Source organism: Primulina eburnea, chromosome 3 (genome assembly GCF_022965805.1).
Source record: "Primulina eburnea isolate SZY01 chromosome 3, ASM2296580v1, whole genome shotgun sequence".
NCBI classification, from domain to species: Eukaryota; Viridiplantae; Streptophyta; class Magnoliopsida; order Lamiales; family Gesneriaceae; genus Primulina; species Primulina eburnea.
The window spans coordinates 7714624-7739718 of record NC_133103.1 but is presented as its reverse complement, the minus strand read 5'-3'; the positions used below and the strand labels follow the sequence as shown (position 1 = coordinate 7739718).

The window sequence follows — 25095 nt, the reverse complement described above, 5'->3', positions numbered from 1 at the left end:
CACTCGGCCTCCAAAGTCGTGTTCACCATCAAACTCGACGACACCATTGGAGCAGAGGATATCGCAACAGCCTCCGTACCGGTATCCGATTTGATCCAAGGTGAAGTAATCGACAAATGGCTCGAAATCCATTACACTCACCACAAACTGATGCATGAGAAATCGAAGATTCATGTTAAGCTGCAGTTCTACGACGTTACCCGGGAACGTTGTTGGGCTCGAGGCATCAAAAGTCCTAACTTTCCTGGTGTTCCTTTCACGTTCTTCCCGCAGAGGAGGGGATGCAAAGTTACACTTTATCAAGATGCTCATGTTCCTGATGATTTCATACCCAAGATTCCTCTAGCCGGTGGGAAATTCTACGAGCCAAACCGGTGCTGGGAAGACATTTTTGAAGCCATTTGGAACGCGAAACATTTGATCTATATAACAGGTTGGTCTGTTTTTACGAAGATCATGTTGATACGTGATAACAGGAGGCCTAAACCAGGGGGTGACATGATTCTCGGTGATCTTCTGAAGAAAAAAGCTAGCGAAGGTGTGAGAGTACTCATGCTCGTTTGGGACGATAGGACTTCGGTTGCTGGGCTTAAAGATGATGGACTGATGGCGACTCATGATGAAGATACGGGGAAATTTTTTCGAAATAGTGACGTTCATTGCGTGTTATGCCCTCGTAATCCTGACGATGGGCGTAGCTTAGTCCAGAACGTAGAAATTGGCACGATGTTTACTCATCATCAAAAGATCGTGGTTGCGGATTGCGCCATGCCTAATGGAGGTACAGATAGGAGGAGGATTGTTAGTTTTATAGGTGGGATCGATCTATGTGACGGCAGATACGACACTCAGTTTCATTCCCTTTTTCGGACTTTGGACACCGTACATCACGATGATTTTCATCAGGCAAATTATAAGGGTGCAACCATTCAAAAAGGTGGTCCAAGGGAGCCGTGGCACGATATTCATTGTCGATTGGAAGGGCCTGCAGCTTGGGATGTTCTCCACAATTTCGAGCAACGATGGAGGAAACAAGGCATAACTGATGTACTATTAGAACTTCAAGAACTCGATGACATCATAATACCCCCGTCTTCCGTTATGCTTCCTGATGATCACGAAACTTGGAACGTCCAAGTTTTTCGGTCCATAGACGGTGGAGCGGCTTTTGGGTTCCCTGATTCACCCGAAGAAGCAGTTAAATCCGGGCTAGTGAGTGGAAAAGATAATATCATCGAGCGAAGCATTCAAGATGCATATATCCATGCCATACGCCGTGCAAATAATTTCATTTACATTGAGAATCAGTACTTTCTTGGAAGCTCATTTTCTTGGAACTCGGCCGAGATCAAGGTGGAAAACATCGGTGCTTTACATGTCATTCCGAAGGAACTGTCACTAAAGATAGTGGATAAGATCGCATCCAGGCAGAGATTTACAGTCTACGTTGTGATTCCGATGTGGCCAGAAGGGTATCCAGAATCTGCGTCAGTCCAAGCTATATTAGATTGGCAAAAGAGGACTATGGAAATGATGTACACTGATATAGTTCAAGCCCTCAAATCCAAAGGGATTGAGGCAAATCCTAAGGACTACTTAACATTCTTCTGTTTAGGTAACAGAGAAACAAAGAAAAGTGGAGAATATGAGCCTTTAGAAAAGCCAGATCATGATACAGTTTACGGCAGAGCTCAGCAGGCCAGGAGAGGGATGATATATGTTCATGCCAAGATGATGATTGGTAAATTATTTCTTTCTTCAAAATATACGTACATTTTCAAAAAATATTTTGCATGAAAAACCTGAGAATTAATCATTTGTTTTGTAATTGCAGTCGATGACGAGTACATCATCATCGGATCCGCTAATATCAATCAAAGATCTATGGATGGGGCAAGGGATTCAGAAATAGCAATGGGAGCCTACCAGCCATACCACTTATCATGTAAACAGCCAGCAAGAGGTCAAGTGCACGGCTTTCGGATGGCGTTGTGGTACGAGCATCTGGGACTTCTTGATAACTGCTTCTGCCATCCACAAAGTATCGAATGCATTCAGAAAGTGAACCAATTGGCTGAAAGAAACTGGGAGCTTTACGCGGCGGATATCGCTGAGAGTGATTTGCCTGGACATTTGATGACTTACCCGATTGAGGTGTTGTCGGATGGAAAGATCACGGCGCGTCCCGGGGTGGCGAATTTTCCGGATACGAGGGCTCTGGTTCTCGGTACTAAAGAGCTTCATCTTCCAATCCTCACAACTTGAATGTAAGTGCTATAATGTAATGTGTTGATGTAACTGAATACTTGTTTGTATGTTGCAAGATTCTAATGACAGTGCATTCAAGACCTTCTCTTGTAAAATTACGTCTTCATGTCAAGTTAACCAGCTTCATTAAGCTGCGCCATCGTTGATTTCTCGAAGCAAGATCTTGGTTTCAAGTTGTGTCGATCGAGCACATGCATGAAAAAAATATGAAAATTTCCCAAACTTAAAAGAAAGGAGCTTGCATATGAAATTGGACTTGACAAATTAAACGGATATGTAACTAAAACTAATCTAAATATCCACACAAGTGGGATTTGACACTCTTGTCACAAAGTCAGTGTATAATAGCTGTTTGTGAGATACTCAAGCTATATCTCAAACATAAAAAAAAAATCTTGGAATACTGAAAATGTAATTATTTAATATATAATTATATTATTTCAATCAAATATTAAAATTTTTTATGAGAAGGTCGTAAACTATTAAATATAATAATTTATTATCAAATTGGTTCAAAAAATTATTAAACATGTTCGATTTCGATTCGAATTATTGTTTGAACCAGGTCAAAAAACTACGAATCGGTTCAATTCATTAGAGAGACAACTACAAATAGAAATTTATTTGGGTTAATTTAGTAGTTTTGAATTTGATGGAAGTATTTAAATAATCGTTAATCCACCCCGCCCCTACCTTATGGCCAATTATAGTACTAAAATTGAAAGATTACGGCAGCAACCATTCGAGGATTCATTGCCCTTTCTTGTGGTCACAAATAGCTAGTGAAAGTGTTGTGTTTTTATTTTAGATTTATTGCAAGCGTGATCTTCTTTAAACTCCAAGTGAGGTCAGCCATAATATTTTATATATTCTTGTAAAAAATAATAATTAATAATTATAATAGTATAGTTTGGCAAACCCGTCAACAAAAGTTCGAAAAAATAATCTCTCTTTCGAAAGCGAGCCATTGGTACGATCACGTCTCTGTTTGCTAACGCACAAACTCACTTAATCATTCACTCTTCCAACCAATGGTATTTTTTTTTTCACTTTCTAAACATAAAAACAAACAGTGCCACTTGATGTTCAAGTCTTGGTGACGTTTCTTGAATTATAAATTATCAAATATATTGAAGTTGACATTTATTATTTACAATTAATCCTTGGAATCTTATTTTATTACTCGCATTTTAATTTAATCATGAAAAAATAAGAGTGAATTTGACAATTTTCATCCCTACTGTCTGAAACATTTATCCTTTGATCTCTCTTCTTTGTAGTGTGACAGATAAATACCTGAATTTATAGATTTTAGTCATTTTTTGTCGTCACTATCAGTTGGTTGTTAAAAATTAACGGAAAAATATAGTGTGTGAAATGAACGTTCTCTAGACATATAATGATTATATTTCTGATCCATATTGTTTGTAAACCATTTTGTTCCTTAAAATTGAAGACCAAACACTTCAAAAATTAATAAGTCGATGGACCTTTTTGACACATTGATAGAATGGAGAAGACCATAATGAGCTTGACCCCAAACAATATGGAAAAAAAGAAACGTAGTGTAACACTAATTTTTGAAATAATAGATTAAATTTGAAATTCACATTTTATTTATTTACACATTAATAATATAAAGTGAAATTAATTTCAAATGACACAATTATCAATTAATTTGAAATATATCGTTATTTACATCAAATATTACGTAAACATACAAAATGTAGATGTAAATTAAAATGTTCATATTTTTTTTAAATAACCAAAACATATATAAAATCCATCAAGTCAAGTCGCAACCTAAAGTAAGATCACTAGCACATTCAAGAACATTTATATAAAATTAAGAAGACTTTAAGAAAAAGAAAAGCAACTTATTTAAAATAGATTTTTGAAAGAGAGAGAGAGAGAGAGCATCTCTTGGGAACTCTCCTCCTTTGTAAATGCAACCCATCCACCATCTTCAACATTTAATAAAGAAACCCTTTTTTCTTCTCTCCGTCTCATTCCATTCAAAATTCACCCTTCCGTTTATCTCTCACCCCCTGAAAACATTTCTTAATTCATTCACATATACATACAGATAGATTCACAGAAAGGACATGTCCTCAATCCTGTCCTCTCAAGGTATCGTGTTGGTCACAGCCATGGCGGTATCCGGCACCGTCATTCTTTTGGTCCGCCACCTGCAAAAGTCCCCTTCCCCGATCCTCTCCCGAGTCTCCATCCCACCATCTTCCATAATCTCTTCAGGTACTCAAATTATTTCCCGGGTATTTTCTCTTTTCAGTTTTTTCATATCCATTTATGCAACAAAAACAAAGGGAAAAGATCGTAATGCATGATCATCATTTTTCAGGGATGAGTTTATCATTCTCAAAAAAAATAGATATGAAATAACTTGAAAGAATTAATGTTGTTGCATGATTCCTTGGCTTCTGTTATTCGTCTGTGTGTTGAATAAAGCCTTATCTTTATCATCGAAGAAATTATTGGAGTTTATCTTTTTTCTGGATATAATATATATTATATATATATAAATAGTGGGCATGCATATATATATACATATATGTGTGTGCAGATGATGTGAAGGAAAAAGAGAAGAAGAGGAAGAAGAGAGTGCACTTCGCAGAAGATGTGGTGGACCCAACGGGGAACAGCGAAGCTTACAGGAAACTACGCAGCAACAATAATAATACTTGGGGAGTTGATTCGTCGTCTGGAAATATTAAATATTCAAAATCGAAATCTTCATTAAAGAAAGGTGGGAGAGTGGTGCAAGAAATGCCAGCCAATAGAGTTGCGCTTTACAACGGAATCTTGAGGGATCGTGTTCACAAGATGCGCAGCTCGTACTAGCCTTCTTCGGAGTTGTAAATCTTGAAAGCCCCTCGTCAGAAATTTACCCATATATACTTTGTACAAAAATTCATCCCATTTTTCGTTTTTGTTTATGTAGCTGGTTGGTTATTATTGACCCCCTTTGTGTAAATATTAATTTGTTATGAGTCGATCTCACGTGTTAGTCATGTTCATATTTACAATAATGATAAATAACAGTTTTAGCATAAAATGTAATAATTTAACTTAAATAAGATATCGGTCTTACAAAATTGATTCGTGAGACCGTATAAGAAAATTTTTGTGAAATATTTTAGCGACAGAGACCATGGTTTAATATATTTTAGGAAACAAAAATTTCGAAAAAAATTATATTATGTCAAGTGTGAAATGACTAAAAAATTTCAAGAAGTAGCATCACTCACCAATTATCATATATTAATTATTAACCAACTTCATACGCGTTATACATTTTCAATAATATCGTTTATTAATTGAGAAAATGATACTCAAGGAATAGTTGCGGTATCAATAATGAAAAAGTTATTGGTAATACATATCCTAGAAGTCGCACTTGATTCTAAATACTACTTAAACTTGTCGAATTATATTTGTACATAATTAATTAAATAAACTATTTTGTATGTTCGCAAATAATTTAAGAAAAAATTATATTTTTAGTTTCATATATTTTCTTATTTGTGATTTTTGTCATTCATATTGCCAAATTTCAGTTGTAATAATATAACTTTCAATTTTTGACAAATTTATCATTTTTCATTGAGATTGTCAATATGACACTATTATCGTAAGTGTTATGTCGGCATTACGTCGCTGCCAGGAAGATGAAAAGAATAAAATTTCAGACAAACGGACTATACTAAAATTTAACATAATTTGACAATAACGACTATGCAATGAGTTGTGTATAAGCAATAATTGAATATTTAAGGCATACGTTTGGCCCTTCATTGAGCAAAAACACTGGGTTGCAGTCAAAATGTCGACATCACCGAACCCCTCAAATCAGACACGGGCTAAGAGCAAAGCCGAGTAGAAAATGTCGTTTTTGAAAAGATATATATTTTATAAAACTACTTTTTATGGTATTTTTTTTGTATTTAACCATTACGTTTGATTTTTACATTTTTTGGAATAAGTCCATCACAAATAATATATGTTATTATGTTGGAATAACACCAGGAAACCATAATTGCTAGCTAGGGACAAAGTCAATGCCATCACGCTATTTGAATGGGAAAAAAAGACAAAATCTTTTTTTTTTTTAAATCATATTATTATTATTTCATCTTATCTGTTGATGTACTAGAATAATCCCTAAACTCGCAGATTTCGATGAATTTTTGTCTCAGCCATTGTTTGGATACTTGGGCATCAATAATTAACGCAAGAGTGAAAATGAAATCCACGTGCTGTATTGGGGTATTTCCAAAAATAATAAATGATAAATGTAATTTTTTTTTCACTATATTTTGATCCGAAAAATGCTAAATGTACAACCAACGATATTTTGCAACAATTAAATCGTGAGATTTTGCTATTATATCGTGAGTTTTTGCATTAAATCTATCATGTGATGTTGATAAATAGACTTTTTGTATTGATTTTTTTGTGTTATGAAAATTGTACTACAAATTTGATTGTATATGAAACATTACTCGTTTGATCCTTGTCATTTGGGGTAAAAAAACAGTTTTAACTTGTCTTCCATTATTTTTAATGAGAAATTAATATTGGGGAATGAAGAAATCTAAAATTCTAAGTTGAGGGACCTCTTTGATGTATGGAAATTTTATATATTTTTTAAAATGGAAATTCTTCCCTTAAAAAATATCCGACTCTTCTAAAATAAATTTCTCGTTTGTTTTCCTATTTCTCGTGATTATATGAAACCACATAACCGCAACGTGGCATCGAGAATACTGTAGAAAAGATAAAGTACAGAACTAACTGGAAAAACCAATATTTTTAGTCTATAAACAGACATATGTTATTGGTATACTAAGTATTCAAACTATGGTTTGGTCCAAAAATTTTAATTTTCGACTATTTTTGTTTGATTTTTGACATGGAGCTAGATACATACACAAGTTTTGGTATTACGTCAATAATTTTTGGCACCACATTATTATTTTTTGGTGCTACAAAAACATTTTCATATTAAAAAAATTGTACATCGTTTTAAATATGAAAACAAAAAACTAAATCTTGCAAGTATTTGAGAAAAAAAAACTACACTAATTATTTGAAAATAAAAATATATTATTTTTATATAACATATAATATTAATATATAAAATCTTATTATAAGCTTGCATCCCGTGTTCAGTGATGCTAGTTTCAATATAAAATGTATTTAAGCACCTCGTTTCCGTGAACATTATCCCGTCCTTGAGACTATGCATATATTTATGTCAAGTTTTATAAATTTTAATAACGTTCCAACTTCCACCATTGTGATTACATGTTTTTTATTAAATTAATAAAAAGGAATATTAAAATAATTAAAGTTTTTTAAAAAAAAAATTGACTGGGATTAATATCTATCTAGTACCCATCGTCACTCAAATAATCAAAAATTTATTGTGGCAAAGTCTTTTATTAATTAATATATAGAGAGTCATTGCATTATATTTTATACATACATGTAAAAAATTAAGTTTAATTAGGAATTTTATTTATTTATTTTTTAAAAAAAGGCAAAGATTTTTGAACTTATATAATCTGGCATTCAAATCGAAAATTTGTATTTAGATTAATAACAATAGACTTCATCCACACAAATTGATTACTTTGCAAAAATTGAATTTTGCTGAAAATAAATTTGGAAATGTGGAGTCGATTAGTTGACTAATTCCCGAGGATCAATAGTCAACACTTATTGCTCTCTATATATATTTATATGGAGCAAACTTGAGAGATCAAAATCAACTAAACAAGGTTAATATTTAAGACATGCATGGCTTACAAATTTTCCATTATTGTCTTAATCTCTATTTTCCTCATCCAATCTGCAGCTATTTCCACTGATCCAATGTTTCAAATTTGTTCCGAATCACAATACTTCATTACGAACAGTGATTACCACAGATATCTAAGAAAACTCTTAATTTATCTTTCTTACAAGACACCTCCAACCGGATTTGGCCTTGGCTTCAAAGGCCATGGCTATGATCGATCGTACCTACAGAATCGCTCTTTGTCGAGGGGACGCCTCGAGTAACGACTGTAAAGCTTGTGTTCTTGCGGCGAGCAGTGAAATCCTCAATATTGTACCAACGACAAAGGAGCCATTATTTGGTATGAATCATGTTACTTGAAATACATGGATGCCGATTTTTTCGGTAAAATCGATGAAGACCAATTATCCATGTGGAATTTGAACAATGTGAGCATGATTGAACCTCAGAAGCTTGACCAGATGGTGCACGAGTTGCTGGCTAATCTGTCGCAGAAAGCTAGCGAGACGCCGAAAATGTTCGCTCGCGGAGAATTGGAGATCCAGGAATCCTTGAAAATACATGGGATGGTTCAATGCAGTAGAGATCTTTCGGACGTTGATTGCCAAAAATGTTTAAGAGTATCACTTTTGTGATGTGTTATCGATTTGATTGTGATAATTTTGTGACTGTGAAATGTCTAAACCTTTTAAAATTTATGTATTATTTTGCATCGATATGATGATTAATAAAAGTTCGATGCTATTTCAAAAAATTAAAAAATGTTTCAAGCTTTTTATTGGGGAAATTGATCTTTTGGTCTATTTAATTTGTTCAATTTCGGATTTTAGTTCATTAAATTTTCAAAGTTTGATTTTGATACAAACTTTTAATTTTCAACTATTTTGATCCAATCGTTGACGTGATATGTGACAAATAGATATGACTAATAACAAAAATAATCAAATTCATTGAGTCAAAACCAAACTTTAAATTGTATATGTTTTGAGTGCTAGTAATGTAAATATTCAAAATTGGTTTAGGTCATGTGTTGAATTTGATTGTAATGATTTAGCCTTATTTCACATAATGATGAATGACACCGGAAAGTATTAATGTTTGGCATAAGCTAGAAAGACAAATTCAAAAAACATAAATACATCGTTTTGTAGAAAAACAACAAATGAGACAAATAAAAGTATCAAAAATTTTATTAGCAATCATATGGCATGTAAAATAGTACATAAGTTCTGATGGTTTACACACAAATAAAATTAGTATCACAATCAAAATAATAACGTAAATAATAAAGAAATAAAGATGCACATACAAATTAACAAATCGTATCAATTAATAAAGATTGAGAAAAGGATAAATCTCATATCTTATATTACAACTTCCACCAACCACTCTCCCACCTTGTTTGCTATCGCAGCAGCTTGGAAGTTCACTAATGGCATCATCCAAGCATTTCTTGCAATTAACATCCGAAACATCCCTGCTGCATTGAACCATTCCGTATATTTTCTTGGATTCTTCCATCTGAGATTCCCCGTTAGCAAACATTTTCGACGATTTGCAAGCTTTTTTCGACAGATTTGTTAACAATGCTTTCGCCCTCTGGTTGAACTCACGAGGCTCGACCATGGTCACATTGTTCACATTCAGCATGTAAAATCTGTTTTGATTATCGATCTTGCCGAAAAAATCGACATCGTTGTATTTCAAGAAACAAGAGTCATACCAAATAATTGCTCCTTTGTTGTTGGGACAACGTTCATGGATTTCCCTGCTTGCGTCAAGAACACAGGTTTTACAGTCTTTCCTCGAGACGTCTCCGCGACAAAGAGAGAGCCCGTAGGGACGATTGTCATGGTGTTGGCCTGTGGAGCCGATGCCAAATCCAGTCGGAGGTGTCTTGTAAGAAAGATTCTTCAAGAGTTTTCTTAAATTTTTGTCATAAACACTGTTTTTGGTGAAGTTTTGAGAGTTGAAGCAAAAGTGAAAGAGTGGATCGATCGAAATCGCAGATTGGATGAGGAGAAAAGAGATTAAGACAATGGAAAACTTGTAAGCCATGTCTGAGAAATCAAACCTTGTTTAGTTATTTCTTGAAGTACTGATGTTTGATCCTTTAAATTTGATCCATTTATATAGAGCAATAAATGTCTCTATTCACAAATGGATTTATAATGTTTGACTTTGTTTTTCTTTGCAGCAATGAATTAATTAACCTAGTCTTGGGGAAACATTCAACTCTGTGTTTGATTTTTCATAAATCAAACATAGATATTAGCATATTCATTAAATACATTAATATATTCATTAAATATAAAGTAATACTCTTAGCATAAAAAGTAATACTTTTTCATGGGTGATCCAAATAAAAGATCCGTCTCACAAATACGACCCGTGAGACCGATATTAGCATATTCATTAAATACATTAGTTATGGCCCCCAAAGAGCAATTGGAGTGTTAATGGCAATGGGTTAGATTCCTACAACTAACACCTTCTCGAGCGAGCTTGTCACACATGCAATTGTCCAGTATGCGTGTTTTAACTAGATAACATGATTTGTAGGCTATTGTATTGATATGAAAATTTATCCGGTCCACATCAAAAGATAGCAGTTATGGATTCTCACATCATGAAAAATTAAATACATTATTTATTTCTTATAAGTTTTTATTTCACATTAAATTACTAATTAAATAAGGCTAAAATGATAGTTTTTTGTGAAAAAATTTGTTTTTAAAATTCGTGTGAAAACATAGATAAACCTAAATATATGAGACAAATGAAGTATAAGTTACATACATAATAAAATTAAATACCCTATTTGTTCCATATAGTTAGGCACTTAGGCTTATGTATCATGTTTTCACACCAATTAAGTTTGGTTATTGGAAAAGTAAGTTTACTATGAATTTATTATTAGTCTCTTGTTTAATGAATAATATTATAATATGATAATAAATTGTTTGAATTTGTTAATGTATTTAATGATGATGAATGATTGATAAAAACATAGATACAATAATATTAAATATGAAAATTTGATCGTATATTTGCAAAAATGAAAAAAAAAAAGGAATTGTTGCCTCTATATCTGGGAGAAAGTGAGTAACCAATTATTTGACAAATTCTATTAATTATTTGAATTCTAGAAACATTACAACCATTAATTGATTTGACAAATTCTATTAATTTGAATTCTAGAAAGATTACAGACATTAATGAACTGTATAATTAGGTAATCCAAAATCATAGACAAGCTTTTAATTTAGTAATTAAGTGTGGAAAGCTACGGTCAATACGTAAACATTTTAAACAGAAACTTAGAAAGAATAATTAAGGTTAATAATATATACATATATATATATATATATATATATATTATATATATATTATATATATATATATATATATATATATATGTATATACAGTTTTGATATGCTGCACACCTACCGTGCACACCTATGTGAGCACCGATGAGGTGTCACTCACCTATTGGATGTGATGAAATATAGAAAAATTGCGCATCCAATTGGTGAATGACACCTCATCGGTGCTCACATAGGTATGCACGGTAAGCGTGTTTGAACTTATTATTCATTAATCTCTGACGTTTTTTAAACGTATTTAGAATACTTACATATACTATAATTAGACGCTTCTAACGTATTTTTATCAAAAAAGATTGATTATTGCTAAGATAATTCCCTATTTAGTATCTCATTTTATTGTATTTTCCCGATTAAGTTTCTCCTTTTTCTGTTGTTCCAATTTAGTCATTCTTTTTTTTTTTTCTTTCAATTTTTCTCTATTTAGTCCTTTCATTAACCGCATGGTTAAAATGACAAAAAATAAGCATATGAATCAATGATAATTCCCTGTTTAGTTCTTCATTTAATTACTTTCCTGATTTCGTCTTTTTTTCAATGTTCCGAGTTAGTCCTTCATTTAACACATTATTTTTCAATTTAGTTTCATGTTAATTATACAGTTATTTTTAGAAGCACATAACCTATAATAATCGTTTCAATAAGTCAAAAACACTTATCTTTCTCTTAAAATCGAAATATATATACCTTTTTTTATAAATCTTGAATCAAGCATCAACCCTCCTTTAGAACCTGGCAACAGTTAAAGCCATCAAAACAGTCTAGCAGGGCGGGTTGGCCCGCAACTCTCCACAACACGTCAATCGGACGGGGCGAGAAACGGTAAACCAAACCCGTCTAGACGGGGTTTCCTGATAACCCTATATTAAAGTTAAGTTTTTTAAGCTAATAACCCCATGTGATTCCAGATCAGTAGCATACACACCCTTCTAGCTATGTTTTGTACTGCACACATAATTAATTGCGAATATCCAAGTTTTTTTGATAAAAAAATGTCTAAACTACCATTAAATGATTTTTTTTTATGAACCATCTATCACCTTTATTGAACATTTTAATTAAAACATCAATGCGTTAACTTATATTTCCAATTAAGTTTATTTATACAATTAATTTAAATATTAAATTTTATTTTAAAAATAATTAAACTTATTACTTAATTTAATGTAATAATACAATTTACTATTAAAAATATATTTCGCGTATAACTAACATTAAGATAAAATAATTATACATAATTTTCATAGTTATTTAATTAAAAGTTGATTATTTTATTCAAATAAATATAGAATTATAAAACAAAATTAATTTAATTATTTATTTAAGTAGAGGCAATTTTGTTTTTATTTGACTAAATTCTGAATTAGGGTGCGTGTGCTACAGATCTGAAATCACTGGAGTTAATTAGCTTAAAAAACTTTCACAAGGGTTAGTAGTAAATCCAGGATTTCACATGGGTGATTTATGGAATTTCCCATTTTATTTTTATGATGGGTTAAACTCATGCGAATTCAAAGACAATAAGTGCGTTGATTAATACAAACTTGAGATTCAGTCGGAAGAAAATATACATTATTATATTATACGTATCCGCCGCACCTTTGAATTTTATGGGAGGATAAAATCAAACACAGAGTTGAATGTTTCCCCAAGACTAGGTTAATTAATTAATTGCTGCAAAGAAAAACAAAGTCAAACATTATAAATCCATTTGTGAATAGACATTTATTGCTCTATATAAATGGATCAAATTTAAAGGATCAAACATCAGTACTTCAAGAAATAACTAAACAAGGTTTGATTTCTCAGACATGGCTTACAAGTTTTCCATTGTCTTAATCTCTTTTCTCCTCATCCAATCTGCGATTTCGATCGATCCACTCTTTCACTTTTGCTTCAACTCTCAAAACTTCACCAAAAACAGTGTTTATGACAAAAATTTAAGAAAACTCTTGAAGAATCTTTCTCACAAGACACCTCCGACTGGATTTGGCATTGGCTCCACAGGCCAACACCATGACAATCGTGTTGGATCAATTTTATTTTCATGGGCTTATATGTGAATAATTATGTGTGTGGGTTGTCTGTTAAGTTAAGCCCAAAATAAAGTGATCAAATAAAGTTTCGGGTTATTGGGCTTTAATGTATATAATGGGCTGTGGGCCTTTAATGTGTAGAGACATAAGTGTAATTTCTGTTTTTATGATGGGCTAAAACGGAAATATCAGAAGATATTATCTATAAATAAGGGTCATGGTCCCCAGATCTCGCGTTGTCACTTTCACTATTCTCTCCCCCATTAAGAAAATAGTTCTGAAGAGAAAACTAAAGGATTCTCTCAAGGAAAGAGCGCGTAGATCTGGAAGATCAAGACACGTTCTAAACAATTCAGAATTATGGCTTCAGGTACGCTTCCGCTTAAGTTTTCAGTCAAATTCTTAATGATTTAGCATGATGGATTCTGCGGTTTATGGGTTTTCCCCAACAAGTGGTATCAGAGCCATTCATGTTTGAATCATTGAGATTTGTTTAAAGTTTTTGGATACTTTTTGGATCCAGATCTGAAAATAAAATTTTGTTTAAAATTTTTTTGATATGGCTTCAGATCTGAAAAATATATTGATATGTTTTCAGATCTGAAAATATTTTGATACGGTTTCAGATCTGAAAAATATTTTGGTTTAGATCTGAAAATTTTTGTTCTATGGCTTTAGATCTGGAAAATATTTTGGTTGAAAATCAAATCTTTTAAAGTTTCAGTTTTGGTAAAAAGATTTGGTTGTAAATTTGAAAGATTTGGTATAAGATTTCGATTTTTCTTCCAGTTTTTCAAAAAAAAAAAAAAGGGAAAATCGAAAAGTCGGATATTTTTTTTTTAAAAAAAAAAAAAAAATAATACGGTTCGGTCGGGTCGTACGGAACAGGTCGACCCGACCCATACGGGTTAGGGCCGGGTCTTACGGACCGGGGCGACCCGGCCCATACGGATTCGGGTCGGGTCCTATGGACCGGGCTAGCCCGAACCGTACGGATTCGGGTCAGTCGGCCCGGCCCGTACGGAATTCCGAAAAAAAAAAAAAAATTTAAAAAAAAAATTTTTTTTTTTTCGGTTCAGGTTTTTTCCATTAAGGTTAAATTTTCATTAATTCAAATAATGATAAGGTTATATGTATTTTTAAAATTGATTAATTGAAATAAAATGTCGCCAAAGTGACCTCTTTTATGGAAATTAATTTTATTTTGAAATACAAAAAGATTTTTGGGTATATGTGATTTATATGAATTTTGATCGGCTCAAAGGAAGGTTAATATTTAATATAATCACATATGCAATTGTGGTGGTAAACATGTGATAGTTGTTCGGTTTTTCATGTGAATAATAAATCGGCCCAAAGGAAGGTTGTTATTTGACATGATAGTTACTATCAGTGTTTGACTACTGCGCCAGGATATCATTTACAAGTTAATATTTTGTCCAAAGATGAAACATTAATAGAGTGCTCGATATTCTGTTTATGGGGGTTTACATTATTTGAATTTATTGATTATTTTATTTGGATATTTGGTTGAGCATGTATGTTTTGTTTTTGTTCTCTGTTCAGATTTGACTCCTGCAAATATTCATTCCAACATAAATTCTATTCCTATGTTAAATGGCTCGAATTTTAAATCATGGCAAGAGAATTTGTTGATAGTTCTCGGAGTCATGGATTTAGACCTTGCGATAAGGATTGACTCTCCTCCCGCCATTACGGATAAGAGTACCTCTGATGAAAAGAGGGAGTTTGAAAGGTGGGAAAGATCAAATCGCATGTGTATGATGATCATGAAGAAGGCCATTCCGGAAACATTCAGGGGCACAATGTCTAGCGACATTGCTACAGCTAAGGCTTTCCTTCAAGACCTCGAAAAGAGGCTTGCTAAAAATGAAAAGTCTGAAATTGGTACACTTTTGGCAAGCCTCATTTCAATGAGGTACAGGGGTAAGGGCAACATCAGGGAGTACATTATGGAAATGTCTCATCTTGCTTCAAGGTTGAAAGCACTGAAGCTTGACCTCTCTGAGGACTTGCTGGTGCATCTGGTTTTAATATCTCTTCCTACTCAATTTAACCAGTTCAAGGTGAGCTATAACTGTCAGAAAGAGACTTGGTCTCTGAATGAGCTCATCTCGCACTGTGTCCAGGAAGAGGAAAGGTTGAAGCAAGACAAGACAGAAAGTGCTCATTATGCCTCTACCTCGAAGGATAAAGGAAAGAAAAGGAAGGATAAGGTTGCTGCGGATACACAGCCTTCGAAGAAACAACAGAAGAATCCTAGTGATTCTCAAAGTTCTGGTTGTTTTTTCTGTGGCAGTGATGGGCATATGAAGAAGCAATGCAGTAATTATCACGCTTGGCGTGCTAAGAAAGGTATGCTTCTGAATATGGTTTGTTCTGAGGTTAATTTAACTTCAGTGCCTAGACACACGTGGTGGATAGATTCTGGTGCAACAACTCACATCAGTGTGTCTATGCAGGGTTGCCTGGATTGCCGAAAACCAAGTGATGCTGAAAGATTCATCTATGTTGGTGACGGCAACAAAGTTGAAGTTGAGGCAATAGGAAAATTTAGATTGTTGTTAAAGACTGGAATATATTTGGATCTTTATGAAACATTTGTTGTGCCGTCTTTTAGGCGGAATTTGATTTCCATTTCTGCATTGGACAAATTTGGTTATTCTTGTTCGTTTGGAAATGGAATATTCAGTTTGTTTCTCGATTCAAAATTGGTTGGTTCTGGTTCTTTATCAGGTTACGATAATCTTTATTCTTTGGATGTTATTGCTTCATTTAATGAAACCCTGCAAACAAGTAGAGGCACTAAAAGAAAATTAACCAGTGAGGATTCAGCTGCGTTATGGCACAAAAGATTGGGTCATATCTCTGAAAAGAGAATAAGGAGACTTGTGTCAGACGAAATTCTCGAACCTTTAGATTACACAGATTTTAATAATTGTGTTAATTGTATAAAGGGAAAACAAACCAACAAAAGGAGATTTGAAGCCAATAGGTGTTCAGGCGTCTTAGAACTTATACATACTGATATTTGTGGACCATTCCCTTCGGCTTCTTGGAATGGTCAACAGTATTTTATAACGTTCACAGACGATTTTTCAAGATATGGCTTCATTTATCTCATTCATGAAAAGGCACAGTCATTGGATGTGTTCAAAAACTATAAAGCTGAAGTTGAAAATCAACTTGGCTTAAAGATTAAAAGCGTTAGATCTGACCGTGGTGGTGAATACTATGGTAGATATGACGGTTCAGGTGAACAACGTCCAGGACCTTTTGCAAGATTCCTAGAGGAATGCGGTATCGTCCCACAGTACACTATGCCGGGTTCGCCCACTATGAATGGTGTTGCTGAAAGACGAAACAGAACGCTTAAGGACATGGTGAGGAGTATGATCAGTCATTCTACCTTACCAGAATCGCTCTGGGGAGAAGCACTAAAGACCGCAGCATATATCCTTAACAGGGTTCCAACTAAGGCAGCGACCAAAACCCCTTATGAACTTTGGACGGGTAAAAAGCCCAGTCTTAAGCATCTGCACGTTTGGGGATGTCCAGCTGAGGCAAGGCCTTACAAGCCTAATGAAAAGAAACTGGACTCAAGGACGGTTAGTTGTTATTTTATTGGATACTCTGAAAGATCCAGGGGGTACAAGTTTTATGATCCCACGAGTAAGTCGATTTTTGAGTCAGGAAATGCCAGGTTCTTTGAGGATGTTGAGTTTGCGGGGGGAGATAAAGTCAGGGATATTGTCTTTGAAGAGGAATATGTAAATATTCCCACAGGTGTCTTGGACATTGATCAGGATCATATTCCTCACTTTGACCAAGACACAATACATGAAGACAATATTAGAGATCCTCCCATTCCAGATGAACAAACTCAAGCACCTCCAGAACCTATGCCATTAAGGAGATCCACTAGAGAGCGGAGAAATGCAGTTCCGGACGATTACATTGTATTTCTTCAAGAACATGAGGCAGACATTGGATTGATGGAGGATGATCCTATTAACTTCCGTCAAGCCATGGATAGTTCTAACTCTCAAAAGTGGAATGATGCCATGAATGAGGAGATAAAGTCCATGAAGGACAATGACGTATGGGATCTTGTCCCATTGCCTAAAGGTACGAAGTCCATTGGTTGCAAATGGATATTTAAAACCAAGAGGGATTCGAAAGGCAATGTGGAAAGATATAAGGCTCGTGTCGCTAAAGGCTTTACACAGAAAGAAGGCATTGATTATAAAGAGACTTTCTCTCCGGTTTCTTCGAAAGACTCTTTAAGGATTATAATGGCTTTGGTGGCGCATTTCGATCTTGAGCTTCATCAGATGGATGTAAAGACTGCGTTTCTAAATGGTGACATTGATGAAACGATTTATATGGTGCAGCCAGAAAATTTTGTGTCCAAAGACACAAATAATATGGTTTGCAAATTAAAGAAATCCATCTATGGGCTCAAGCAGGCATCGCGACAATGGTATTTCAAATTTCATCAAGTGATCATCTCGTTTGGCTTTGAGATGAATTTGGTCGATGATTGTGTGTACCATAAGTTCAGTGGGAGTAAACATATTTTTCTGGTTTTATATGTTGATGACATTCTGCTCGCTAGCAACAATATAGAGTTGTTGCATGAAACCAAGAGATTTCTATCAAAGAATTTTGAGATGAAAGATCTTGGTGATGCATCTTTTGTACTGGGTATTCAGATACATCGGGATCGTTCTCGGGGTATTCTTGGATTATCTCAGAAAGGCTATATCGAGAAAGTTCTCAAGCGATACGGGATGCAAGATTGTAAACCAACGGATACCCCTGTGGCTAAGGGAGACAAATTTAGTCTCAAACAATGCCCAAAGAATGATTTTGAGGAAAAAGAAATGCAGAAGGTTCCCTATGCATCTGCAGTTGGGAGTCTGATGTATGCTCAGGTTTGTACACGTCCAGATATTGCGTACGTGACAGGAATGTTGGGACGATATTTAAGTAATCCAGGAGTGGAACATTGGAAAGCAGTCAAAAGAGTTTTACGGTACCTTCAGAGAACAAAAGATTACATGCTCATATATCGGAGGTTGGATCAGCTTGAGATCATTGGGTATACTGACTCCGATTTTGCTGGATGCCAAGATAGTATGAAATCTACGTCGGGCTACATCTATCTCCTTGCTGGAGGTGCCATTTCCTGGAAGAGTGCTAAACAGTCACTTATAGCCTCTTCCACCATGGCAGCTGAGTTTGTAGCATGTTATGAGGCATCTAATAACGGAATATGGCTGCAAAATTTTGTCACGGGACTGCGCATTGTTGATGGCATTGAAAAGCCACTAAGATTATATTGTGACAATAAATCAGCAGTTATGTATTCCAATAACAACAGGAGCTCGACGAAGTCAAAACATATTGACATCAAGTTTCTGGTTGTTAAAGAAAGAATTCAAAGTGGAAAGTTGTCTATTGAGCATATCGGTACAAACTCCATGGTTGCGGATCCGCTTACTAAGGGACTACCAACCAAACAGTTTCATGAGCACACTGCTAGTATGGGTGTTATGTCAATTGAGGAAATTCAGTTTTAGTGGGAGTTTGTTATTTTAAATGCTTTTTTCAGTTGTAGACATCTTCAGTTACAGTCATGTAAATTTATTTTCTGCAGAAATAAATTTCAAGTTAAGTCACACTCTGATTATGATTTAAAGTTTGATCTCAATAAGGTTAAAGGGAGGACCAGTTGGAAATAGGCATGTTACGGTCACATTGCATGAAATTTCCATGCTACACATCCACTTCATGATCCATGTCATTCAGTTGTGTTGGCATATGTGACCATTGATGGGTCTAGTTACCTTGAGTGTAGCGAAGACTGCTTTGATCCTATGTTGGTGTGATTGATGGACCGGATTGGTTATAGATACATTTCGGAATGACAACAATTTTTGAGCTCATAAGGTTATTTTCACAAACATAATTATAAAGTTGCACATATAGCCCAAGTGGGAGATTGTTGGATCAATTTTATTTTCATGGGCTTATATGTGAATAATTATGTGTGTGGGTTGTCTGTTAAGTTAAGCCCAAAATAAAGTGATCAAATAAAGTTTCGGGTTATTGGGCTTTAATGTATATAATGGGCTGTGGGCCTTTAATGTGTAGAGACATAAGTGTAATTTCTGTTTTTATGATGGGCTAAAACGGAAATATCAGAAGATATTATCTATAAATAAGGGTCATGGTCCCCAGATCTCGCGTTGTCACTTTCACTATTCTCTCCCCCATTAAGAAAATAGTTCTGAAGAGAAAACTAAAGGATTCTCTCAAGGAAAGAGCGCGTAGATCTGGAAGATCAAGACACGTTCTAAACAATTCAGAATTATGGCTTCAGGTACGCTTCCGCTTAAGTTTTCAGTCAAATTCTTAATGATTTAGCATGATGGATTCTGCGGTTTATGGGTTTTCCCCAACAAATCGTCCCTACGGGCTCTCTCTTTGTCGCGGAGACGTCTCGAGGAAAGACTGTAAAACCTGTGTTCTTGACGCAAGCAGGGAAATCCATGAACGTTGTCCCAACAACAAAGGAGCAATTATTTGGTATGACTCTTGTTTCTTGAAATACAACGATGTCGATTTTTTCGGCAAGATCGATAATCAAAACAGATTTTACATGCTGAATGTGAACAATGTGACCATGGTCGAGCCTCGTGAGTTCAACCAGAGGGTGAAAGAATTGTTAACAAATCTGTCGAAGAAAGCTTGCAAATCGTCGAAAATGTTTGCTAACGGAGAATCTCAGATGGAAGAATCCAAGAAAATATACGGAATGGTTCAATGCAGCAGAGATGTTTCGGATGTTAATTGCAAGAAATGCTTGGATGATGCCATTAGTAAACTTCCAAGCTGCTGCGATAGCAAACAAGGTGGGAGAGTGGTTGGTGGAAGTTGTAATATAAGATATGAGATTTATCCTTTTCTCAATCTTTATTAATCGATACAATTTGTTAATTTATATGTGCATCTTTATTTCTTTATTATTTATGTTATTATTTTGATTGTGATAATTAATAATTTTATTTGTGTGTAAACGATCAGAACTTATGTACTATTTTACATGCATATGCATTGCTAATAAAATTTTTGATACTTTTATTTGTCCCATTTGTTGTTTTTCTACAAAACGATGTATTTAAGTTATTTTAATTTGTCTTTCGCCAAACATTAATACTTTCCGCTGTCATTCATCATTATGTGAAATAAGACTAAATCATTACAATCAAATTCAACCCCCCTAAACCTATTTTGAATATTTACATTACTAAAACTCAAAACACTTAAAATTTAAAGACTAAATTTGTAATTTTCCTACAATAAAAATAGTCCGGTCTAATCTAATCATTATAATAAACCAAGCGGTTATAACTACCCATTGTAAACTCTTTAACATGCATCTGGTTTTAATGTGTGTTTGATTTGGTTTCAATTTAAAATATAAAAAATATGGTTTGATTCAATCTTAGGTCTGTCAAAATGGGCTAGGGGAACAGACCGACGACCCACGATATGTCCTTTGACGAGTCTGGAAATTGTCAACCCAAGACACGTATATTTTATATGGTGGAGCATATTATGTTTGATAGATCTGTTCATTCAGCAAATTATAAACAATGAACATAAAGGAAGCCAAAGAGCCAGACCCGATGTACAACGAACACGTGGGGAGAGCCATGGATACCAGCACTTTGCCTATTCGTTGGTAGGCAGATTGGTCACGTGACAGCGGATAGAATAATAGTGGTTCAAAGTGTTGGATTTATATAGGTTTATTGGGCTTGTTCTTTGAATGAGAAATTGGACAAAGTCTAGTAGATGACAAGTAGGAAATGTCTCACATTAGAAAATGAACATAGCATTGGTGAGTTTATATTGTGTTATACTTTATGGAGGTGTAACAATGATTGGTCAAGAGGCTCTCTCTCGCACACACAGACGCAGAGGTGCAAATAATGGGCCCGATTTGCAGTGGAAAAAGGCTTGACTTGTATGCAAGCATACGAGCGCGACCTGAGTGCGTCGAATGTCGAACCGATCAAGGCAAAATTTCCCACCATGATTCGACACTATAAAAACCCTGTTTTGCGTAGAACATGAAACATAAAGCTGAGTGAGTGTAGCTGGAGAGAACTTTTTTTTTTTTAACAGAAAAAAATCATCGAAACTACTGAAATTTTTTCAAGGAAATAAATATAAGCGTTTCAAGAAAATGCTCCTCAGAAGTTATTCATCACCGGCACTGAACTCATGTCTTCCTTAGTACTTGTATTCTGAACCAGAAATATCCAGCGTGAGCAGAATAATTGCCAGGTCAAGATCCTTTTCATCCATTCAGATGTCATCAGTTTCGTTCGATGATCGAAGCAAGAAGATGGCGAGAATCGCTTCAGAAACAGATCTGAAAGAGCTCGAAAGATCAAGACCTGTAAACTCTGGTCGTCGCTGCTCTAACCAGCTTCATGGGTTTCTCTCAACAGTGAAGTATAAAGAAGAAAAAGAACATGTTGGCCGAGGAGGAGGGCGGCGGTTGAGTGGCAGCGGGAGCGGTGATTCTGGGTTCTGGGATTCAAATGGTGGGAGTGAAATTATGGCGATGTATTACCAGGAGATGATTGCAGCTGACCCTGGAAACTCGATGGTTTTCAGCAATTACGATTTACGCAACATTTCTGAAAGAGGTAGTTCATTGGAAAAACCATATGGGAAAAATATTTATTTATTTATTCAGTTTTTTTTTTAAAGATCGTACATACTAAATACTGCATATATTTCAAATCCTACTACATGTTTGTTATTTTTATAATAATTATTCACAAATTTAATTCCCATAAATAACATCGTCCGCAGCTATTTGTGGGACATTTAATTATTCACAAAAACCTCTTGGATTTTGTGTAAGGATATAATGGATCCAAACTAAGTCGAAAAGTATCAGGTTGGATCTTGACTCGTTTAAGATTAATTCAAGCTCGAGTTCGAGCTTGATTCGAGCTTTTATCATCTGGCTTGAGTTTGGCTCGTTTAAGATTGATAGAGCTCGAGCTTTATTCAAGCTTTTATCATTAGGCTAGAATTCGACTTGTCTTGAAATTACTAAGCTTGTGAAAAGCTCGAGTTCGACTCGTTAAAAGCTCGTTTATCATGCTAATCAAACCGAGCTCGAGCTTGGTTTAGTAATAGCTCGTTTATCATATTTAACAAGCCTGACTTGAGCTCGGCTCGTTTTCGAGCTCGTAAAACATACAATTGAGCTCGAATTTGAGTTTGATTCGAGCTTGTTAAAATTAAATATATCTATGAACTAATTCTATATTAGACATAAAAGTTTAACATTTATTAGTATTAATATTTTTATTTGTCACCTCAACAAATGAGTCAAACTCGAGCTTACGAGCCACCTAAACGAGCCGAGTCCGAGCTCGCGAGCTTATTAACGAACATGTTTGCGAGCTCACGAGCCGAATACGTTTAGGCTTGAGCTTAGTTTGATTAAGTTGTTGAGCTCAAAATTGAGTTTGAGCTTGGTTTGATATGATTAACAAACGAATTCAAACAAGCATTTATCGAGCGGAGCTCCAAATAGCTAAAGAACGGTTTGATTTGTTTACATCCCTAGATTTGTGTAAATCCATTGACTTTTTTGCCATTATTCGATTAATTTTATAGAGTTATAAAATCTTTTATTTGGTGTCATGCAAGGCTTAAATTATATTTTTTATTTTCATATATCTGTCACTTTGCGATTTAGGTTTCATACGTCTGTTATTTTATTTTTTTAACAATTTTAATCAATTTTTGACATGACTTTACTTCAACACTCTAAATGATAAATTATTAAAATTGTAAAATATCGAAAGATAGAATATTTAAATTGACATTTGATAATAAAAATGACCACACGACCAAATTGCAATTTTCCAAAATTAAAGATTGTACGAAATTTATCTTGAGGGATGAACTTTTTTGTATATAAATTCTTAATAATTAGTTATTGTTTTAAGTGAAATAATTATTTAGTAATAATTTTTTATTAAAATATTGATATACTATATCAGTATATATGCATCAAACAGTAATGAATAATCATTTTAACTAAAGTTTTGTTATATTTTACAGTCAAAAAAATAAATTCATCTCCCGGAAAATCAATGTACAACGTTAAACTCTTTAGTGCTTGTGCTAACGATGTCGCAACAAAATTGTTTCATCCTCGATTCAATAAGCTAAGCCCGTAAATAATTCATTTTGGTTCAGATTTTTTTAAAAAATGTAAATTATCAGTCAAACATTTTTTTTTGGGATCGATTGATGTTAAAACCAATCAACTCCAGATAAACTAATACTCTGGTAAAAACGTAATTGGTTTGGGGCTGTTTTTCGGATCTCATAGAATAACTTCTGAATTCGAATCACGCGTGGATTGCTTGATTTTTATTTATTTATTTTATTTATTTATTACTTTTAACCATGTTGGAAATTGGAAGATTTTATATTAAAATAAAGTTTTATTTATTTTTATTTTTTTACTGAATCTAATAGGGGTGTATTAAATATAAATGATTTAATGATTTTAATAACTTTTGTATATTTTAAAAGTCTAGAAGTATTCAATCAAGACTTTTGAACACTCTACACGACTCTAATAATATTCAAAATAGTCCTTTTTATAATTTTAAAAAATCAAGTGATTTTCATCGTTGACTTCTAAAAATCTAATAATTAAAAGTCTAGATGTATTAAAATTTTCAAAATGTATCCTGATATACATTTTTTTCTTTTCCAAAATTTTCATTTTTTTGGCAAATTGTTCATTTAATAATTTTTTATTCTAATATCATAGCAAATTTTGCATTCAATAATTGATTTTGTGATTTTTAATTTATAATTTATATAAATAAATATAATATTCAATAATTATAAAAGACGAAAAAAATAACGTCACTTAATTCTTAATAGATGAATACTCGCACATTAAGCGTGATTAAAAATAAAATAAAAACTAAGATTTTAAATTATGATTAATAATGAAAATTTATGATATAACTGATAAAATAATTTATTTTTTTGTTGTTTAAAAATATATTTTATTTCTTTATCTTATGACTTTTAATTGAAATTCCAAAAATTATATAAAATTAGAATTTTGATTTTTTTAATAAAATTATTCATCATATATAAAAAAATCATAAAATTTTATTCGCTCATGGAATGTAAAATAATAATAATTTTGTAATAAATAAGATTACAAATTTTATTAATTTTTTACTAAAAATTGATTTTTAAATTTATTTTATCATTTTCAATAAATCGATAAACTGTCATATTTTTATAAAAATATATATTCACACAACCATAAATAATATTATTTTCATAAATATATGTATATTATTCAAACACAATGTTACATATTAATATAACAATGTATTTTAAAAAATTATAAACATACACAAAAATCCACATATAAATTTAATAATTAAATTATTTAACTTTTAAATAAATAAATTTATT

At 33.5% G+C, this 25095-nt stretch overlaps 3 protein-coding genes across 3 annotated transcripts in view; 2 read left to right on the top strand and 1 right to left on the bottom strand.

The window, feature by feature from the left end:
* The window catches only part of LOC140825927 (phospholipase D alpha 1-like), a 4744-nt gene extending 2303 nt beyond the window's left edge, over positions 1-2441 (top strand). Inside the window, exons 2-3 of the mRNA XM_073187980.1 lie at positions 1-1741; positions 1835-2441. The exon at positions 1-1741 is cut by the window's left edge and continues 123 nt beyond it. Coding sequence (XP_073044081.1) covers positions 1-1741; positions 1835-2265 — 2172 coding nt within the window. The 3' untranslated portion in view covers positions 2266-2441. The remainder of the gene's footprint in view (positions 1742-1834) is intronic.
* A 6911-nt stretch (positions 2442-9352) lies between these two features.
* On the bottom strand, positions 9353-10176 carry LOC140828152 (antimicrobial ginkbilobin-2-like protein). Its single transcript, XM_073191137.1, has one exon. The coding sequence runs from the start codon at positions 10148-10150 to the stop codon at positions 9422-9424; it is 729 nt and encodes a 242-aa protein (XP_073047238.1). The 5' UTR covers positions 10151-10176; the 3' UTR covers positions 9353-9421.
* A 9496-nt stretch (positions 10177-19672) lies between these two features.
* Positions 19673-20570, top strand: LOC140825926 (antimicrobial ginkbilobin-2-like protein). The gene has a single exon (XM_073187979.1). It carries the CDS (start codon positions 19970-19972, stop codon positions 20522-20524), a length of 555 nt encoding a protein of 184 aa, XP_073044080.1. The 5' UTR covers positions 19673-19969; the 3' UTR covers positions 20525-20570.
* The last annotated feature ends 4525 nt before the right edge of the window (positions 20571-25095 follow it).

What these genes read in the sequence shown, in the direction of transcription:
- LOC140828152 (XM_073191137.1), bottom strand. Translation starts at nt 10,150, where the DNA reads ATGGCTTACAAGTTTTCCATTGTCTTAATCTCTTTTCTCCTCATCCAA.
- LOC140825926 (XM_073187979.1), top strand. Translation starts at nt 19,970, where the DNA reads ATGATGGATTCTGCGGTTTATGGGTTTTCCCCAACAAATCGTCCCTAC.